Below are 5,815 nucleotides of genomic sequence, written 5' to 3'. Positions count from 1 at the left end.
TGACCTACAGTAACCCAGTGATATACAGTAACCCTGTGACCTACAGTAACCCAATGACCTACAGTAACCCAGTGATATACAGTAACCCAGTGACCTACAGTAACCCAATGACCTACAGTAACCCTGTGACCTACAGTAACCCAATGACCTACAGTAACCCTGTGATCTACAGTAACCCAGTGACCTACAGTAACCCAATGACCTACAATAACCCTGTGATCTACAGTAACAGTAACTCAGAATCTGCCCCATGAGTAATCATCATAAGACACCAGGCCAGTCCATCTGTGACTGTCCCTCTGTGACTGTCCCTCTGTGACTGTCCCTCTGTGACTGTGACTCTGTGACCGAATGGGCAACTGGGGAAAATATAGAACAGTGTTTCACCCTGGGTAAATGGTTGGCATTGCAGTCCTGCCAACCATGCCAACCATGCTTACAGGCTGGAGGACTCAACAACAAGGCTATCTCTCACGTGCACACACAAGTACACACACACATACACACATGCACACGCACTTATGCACGCACACACAAACACACACACACGTCACCACTAGCAGACAGTTTCTATCACTGGGAGTGAGCAGAGGAGTGAGCAGAGGAGTGAGCAGAGAGAGGACCATGTGAGTCGTTTCATGTGGAACATGTTTCCAATGACAGCTACAGTAATGTGTCATAATTGGCAATATAAATCTAAATCTCTCTCCCAGAGAGATTCAGGAACACATGGTAAGTGACAAGCGGAAGCTTTCTCCACTGCTGGGCATGATGAGTGCCAGAGGCAGAAGGTGGCACCTCTTCAGAGTGCATCAATAATCATGACTGGTGGTACGGTACAGTATGGTGCCCAGTTATGTCTCTGGCACTTTTAAAATACTTTTTTAGCACTTTGATAAAACCATATTTTCTATTATCATTATATTAAACCACGACAGCCTGTAGGCTACAAGGTTATGGAGACCGTTATCGATGTCAGTGACGTGTATGAGTTGGTGTGTGTGTGTGTGTGTGTGCATGTGCATGTGTACTTGTGCGTATGTGTGTGTATTTGCATGCCTACGTGCATCATAAGTGCATTTGGGCACATACAATACAATATACAATACAATATACAATAGAATAGGTCTCACCTTAAAGCAGGAGGCCCTGTAGAGTAGCTGGACCACATGTCCTATGGAGGTTTTGGAGGCCTGAGGGAACCGAGCCTCCAGCTTCTGGACCACAAAAAGGACCAGAACTTTCCTGGACAGAGCTGAGCCGTCCTCTAGCGCCAACAGCACCAGCTTCAGAGCATCCTCCTGCGTGGCTGTATCAGACGACACACACAACTGTCATCATGTAGCTACAGTACATACTGCATAGTACTTATGAAGTACTGCTAGTACATATCAGTGGCCTTATGTTCCAAAGCAGATGAAGAGGATTAATTAAGGAATTATGTAAGTACTAGTACATACTGCATAGTACTTATGAAGTACTACTAGTACATTTCAGTGGCCTTATGTTCCAAAGGGGATGAAGAGGATTAATTAAGGAATTATTTAAGTACTAGTACATACTGCATAGTACTTATGAAGTACTACTAGTACATATCAGTGGCCTTATGTTCCAAAACGAATGTTTTAAGTACTAGTACATACTACATAGTATCTGATATTACTATGCTGTATTATTGATATCACTATGCTTTATGTATTATTATAAAATAAAATAGTACTTGTCACATCYRCCTAATACAACCTTACTGTGAAATGCTTACTTACAAGCCCGTTTAACCAACAATACAGTTCTAAGAAAATAAAGTAAAGAAAAGATTTACTAAGTAAACTAAAGTAATAAATAAAGTAAAAAGTAACACAATAAAATAACAATAACAAGGCTGTATAGAGGGGGTACTGGTACCAAGTCAGTGTGCTGGGTACAGGTTAGTCGAGGTAATGTGTACATGTAGATAGGGGTAAAGTGACTATGCATAGATAATAAACAGCGAGTAGCAGCAGTGTAAAAACAAAGGGGGGGGGGGGGGGGGGTCAATGCAAAATGTCCGGGTGGCCATTTGATGAATTGTTCAGCAGTCTTATGGCTTGGGGGTAGAAACTGTTAAGGAGCCTTTTGGACCTAGACTTGGCGCTCCGGTACCGCTTGCCGTGCGGTAGCAGAGAGAACAGTCTATGACTTGTGTGACTGGAGTCTTTGACAATTTGTTGGGCCTTTCTCTGACACCACCTAGTATAGCAGTTTCCATACCAGGCGGTGATGTAACAGGTCAGGATGCTCTCGATGGTGCAGCTGTAGAACATTTTAAGGATCTGGGGACCTATGCCAAATCTTTTCAGTCTCCTGAGGGGGAAAAGGTGATGTCGTGCCCTCTTCACGACTGTCTTGGTGCATTTGCACCATCATAGTTTGTTGGTGATGTGGACATCAAGGAACTTGAAACTCTCGACCCGCRCCACTACAGCCCCGTCGATGTGAATGGGGGTGTGTTCGGCCCTCCTTTTCCTGTAGTCCACGATCAGCTCCTTTGTCTTGCTAACGTTATAAGACACTGCCAGGTCTCTGACCTCCTCCTTATAGGCTGTCTCGTCATTGTCAGTGATCAGGCCTACCACCGTTGTGTCGTCAGCAAACTTAATGATTGTGTTGGAGTCGTGCGTGGCCACGCAGTCGTGGGTGAACAGGGAGTAAAGGAGGGGACCAAGCATGCACACCTGAGGGGCCCCCTTGTTGAGAATCAGCGTGGTAGATGTGTTGCCTACCCTTACCACCTGGAGGTGGCCTGTCAGGAAGTCCAGGATCCAGTTGCAGAGGGAGTTGTTTATGCAAATTGGAGTGGGTCTAGGGTTTCCGGGATGATTGTGTTGATGTGAGCCATGGCCAGCCTTTCAAAGCACTTCATGGCTACAGACGTGAGTGCTACAGGGTGGTAGTCATTTAGGGAGGTTATGCTTTGTGTTTTATGTTGTAAATGTGTCTGAAACTTTGTGTGCTGCTATTTTAGCCAGGTCTCTCTTGTAAAAGAGATTGTTCATCTCAATGAGGCTAACCTGATCAAATAAATAAATGACATAATATGTATTAGTACATATCTGACATTTCATCATTTTTTTTTTTTTTTACAGCAAGAGGGAATCCTATCACACTGTAGGAAATGATACAGTGTTGTACTGGTGTCGTCAGACTGGAAACCCCTCGCTCAGGATCTGCCCTATGAGTAATCATTATAAGACACCATAGTGCTGCAGCATCATATTACAGAGTAGAGAGGGAGAATAGGACACAGAGAGAAAAGCATGCTGAAGATGTGATTGACAGGTGTATTATCCTATCACCACTGACTAGGTCCAGTACATCATATGACTGACAGGTGTATCATCCAATCACCACTCACCAGGCCCCAGGAACTGGCATCCCCGTGCTCTGACGGCAGCCCACAGGTTAGCAGAGAGCTGCTGTGGGTTCTGGTGCTGCAGGATGAGCTCTGTGACGGTACGTTCCCCTAGCGACCTGCCCGCCCGCACCGCCCGCAACCGCCCCTCCTCCTCCACCAGCTGACAGTTGACGAGTGTCACCAGCTTCCTCTGCATGGGCCGACTGAGTACGCTCGGACTGAGGGTCACCACACCTGGATTGCAGAGAGGAAGGGTTCAAATGTCAGAAGACGGCATCAGAAACATAAATACTGAAATACGCACACAAAAGGACAGAAACACGAACAGAAACACAGACACATGAACAGAATCACGAACAGAAACACAGAAATACAGAAACACATGAACAGAAACACAGACACATGAACAGAATCACGAACAGAAACACAGACACATGAACAGAAACACAAACACATGAACAGAAACACAGACACATGAACAGAATCACGAACAGAAACACAGGACACCATGAACAGAAACACAACACACAGAACCAGTAAAAACACAGACACACAGACACACAAACACTACATAGAACAGAACCAACAATGTACAGAAACAACAGACACATGTACAGGACACACAGGACACAATAACAGACCACAGACACATGAAAGCAGAAAACACAGACCAATGAAACATTAACAGAACCAGACCATGTACAAACCACAGACACCAGACACAAACACATTGTACAGAAAACAGACACCACAGACACATGAACGAAAACAGACAGACAACCATTAGAACACAAACACATGAACAGATACAACATGACACAATGACACATCGAATGAACAGAAATCACGGAGTAACACTGATCTTGCTCTTGATCCATCATGCACAAGCAGTGGGAAATAAATGACAGAAACCACAGAAAGACACGAACAGACCACTCTGTTGATCATTTACATGTTGTTTGAGAATCATCTGGGAAAGAGTAGTTAACAGAAACACAGACACTAGATCTTTAATATGCATTAATGACACAATTCTGTAAGTGTAACATTGGAAACTGTTAATGAACCACTGAAACAAACACAAAAGACAACATTAACCAGTACAACAACAGGACCACAGACCACATGGTACATTAGAGTACCTCGTTCTGTACACTCGTCTATTGTATCAGTGATTAAATGTTGCTTAGTAATGAACAGGGAATTCGGTGGTTGTGTGGTGGGTGTGCGGTGATAACTACAGGAAACAGAATAATCACAAGGAGTGAAGTGTCTGACAGTTTACAGATAGTTGCTAATGGTCAATCAGAATGTAGTCTACCCTGTATGCAGTACAACATGAACTAATCATCAGCAGGAACACAAGACACAAACTAAAGCACACAAACACATTAACAGAAACACAGACACACAGACACACAGACACATGTACAGAAACACACACACACAGACACACACACACACACACACACACTGACATACTAATACAGAGACAATTTCCCAAACTCTTATTGTTTACCAGAGCTAAAATGTAATCCTAGTCTAAAACAAAACTGCATTTATGTAGTCTGTTAGTGCTGCCCGCAGTAGAAAACCCCTCTTATCCTCTAATAAATGTCCCATAGCAGGACAAAGTGCTGACAAAAGTGTCTTAAAACCCTTTATTAGAGTGAGTCTATTAAAGACCAGGGATGGATGACCACTGTCCCCTCTCCAATTCTGTGATCACCACAAAAACAGTTGACAAAGCTGCCGAGGGATTGAACTGCGTTCTCAGCTTTCCAGGTGAATTAACCCAATAAACGGAGCACTACTCCTCAGTTATTGGCTTTTAAAAGCACTGATGGGAAAACAGGACTCAAGGTTTACTGCCCGTCACACAGCGTTTTATGGGTCCTGGGAGAAGGATTTTCCATCCTCCACCATGCAATTACCAAATAAAATATCAAATCAAATTGTATTTGTCACATGCACTGAATACAACAGGTGTAGGTAGACCTTACCGTGAAATGTTTACTTACAAGCCCTTAACCAACAGTGTAGTTTTAAGAAAATAAATAAACTAAAGTATTTGAAACAGATGATCTACTCTGCAATATACTGTTATTCTGAGAATGAGGTATCATGATATATGCAATTTGAAATGACATGCAGGGTAAAGTCATGTTGTTAGTTTAACTTCTTCACATTTCGTAAATATACTTTTTTCTTGTCATCTAATTGAAGGACTCCTTTAAATTAAACGCATTTAACTCAAACTACTTTCGACACAGATCATTACATGTGTTGTGTTGGTGGCCCAAGTTCTGTATGGCCTTACAGAGCGCATGGGCTTCCTGGTTCTAGCTGCTTCTACATGCTCTGACGCAAACGTTACCACCACATTAAGCTCAGACCCTGAGAATAACAGGAAATACTGTG

The 5,815-nt window shown here is 43.3% G+C and overlaps 1 protein-coding gene across 1 annotated transcript in view; it reads right to left on the bottom strand.

Annotated features, from left to right (window-relative positions):
- The window catches only part of LOC111980052 (roquin-2-like), a 45,202-nt gene that overhangs the window by 19,756 nt on the left and 19,631 nt on the right, over positions 1-5,815 (bottom strand). The window contains exons 3-4 of the mRNA XM_070449765.1: positions 3,395-3,629; positions 1,064-1,309 (exon numbers count right to left, since the gene is read on the bottom strand). Of these exons, the coding sequence (XP_070305866.1) occupies positions 1,064-1,309; positions 3,395-3,629 (481 nt within the window). The remainder of the gene's footprint in view (positions 1-1,063; positions 1,310-3,394; positions 3,630-5,815) is intronic.

This window comes from Salvelinus sp. IW2-2015, linkage group LG20, assembly GCF_002910315.2.
Source record: "Salvelinus sp. IW2-2015 linkage group LG20, ASM291031v2, whole genome shotgun sequence".
NCBI lineage: Eukaryota > Metazoa > Chordata > Actinopteri > Salmoniformes > Salmonidae > Salvelinus > Salvelinus sp. IW2-2015.
The sequence above is the reverse complement of the archived record's forward strand: the minus strand, read 5'-3'. Positions and strand labels throughout refer to the sequence as shown.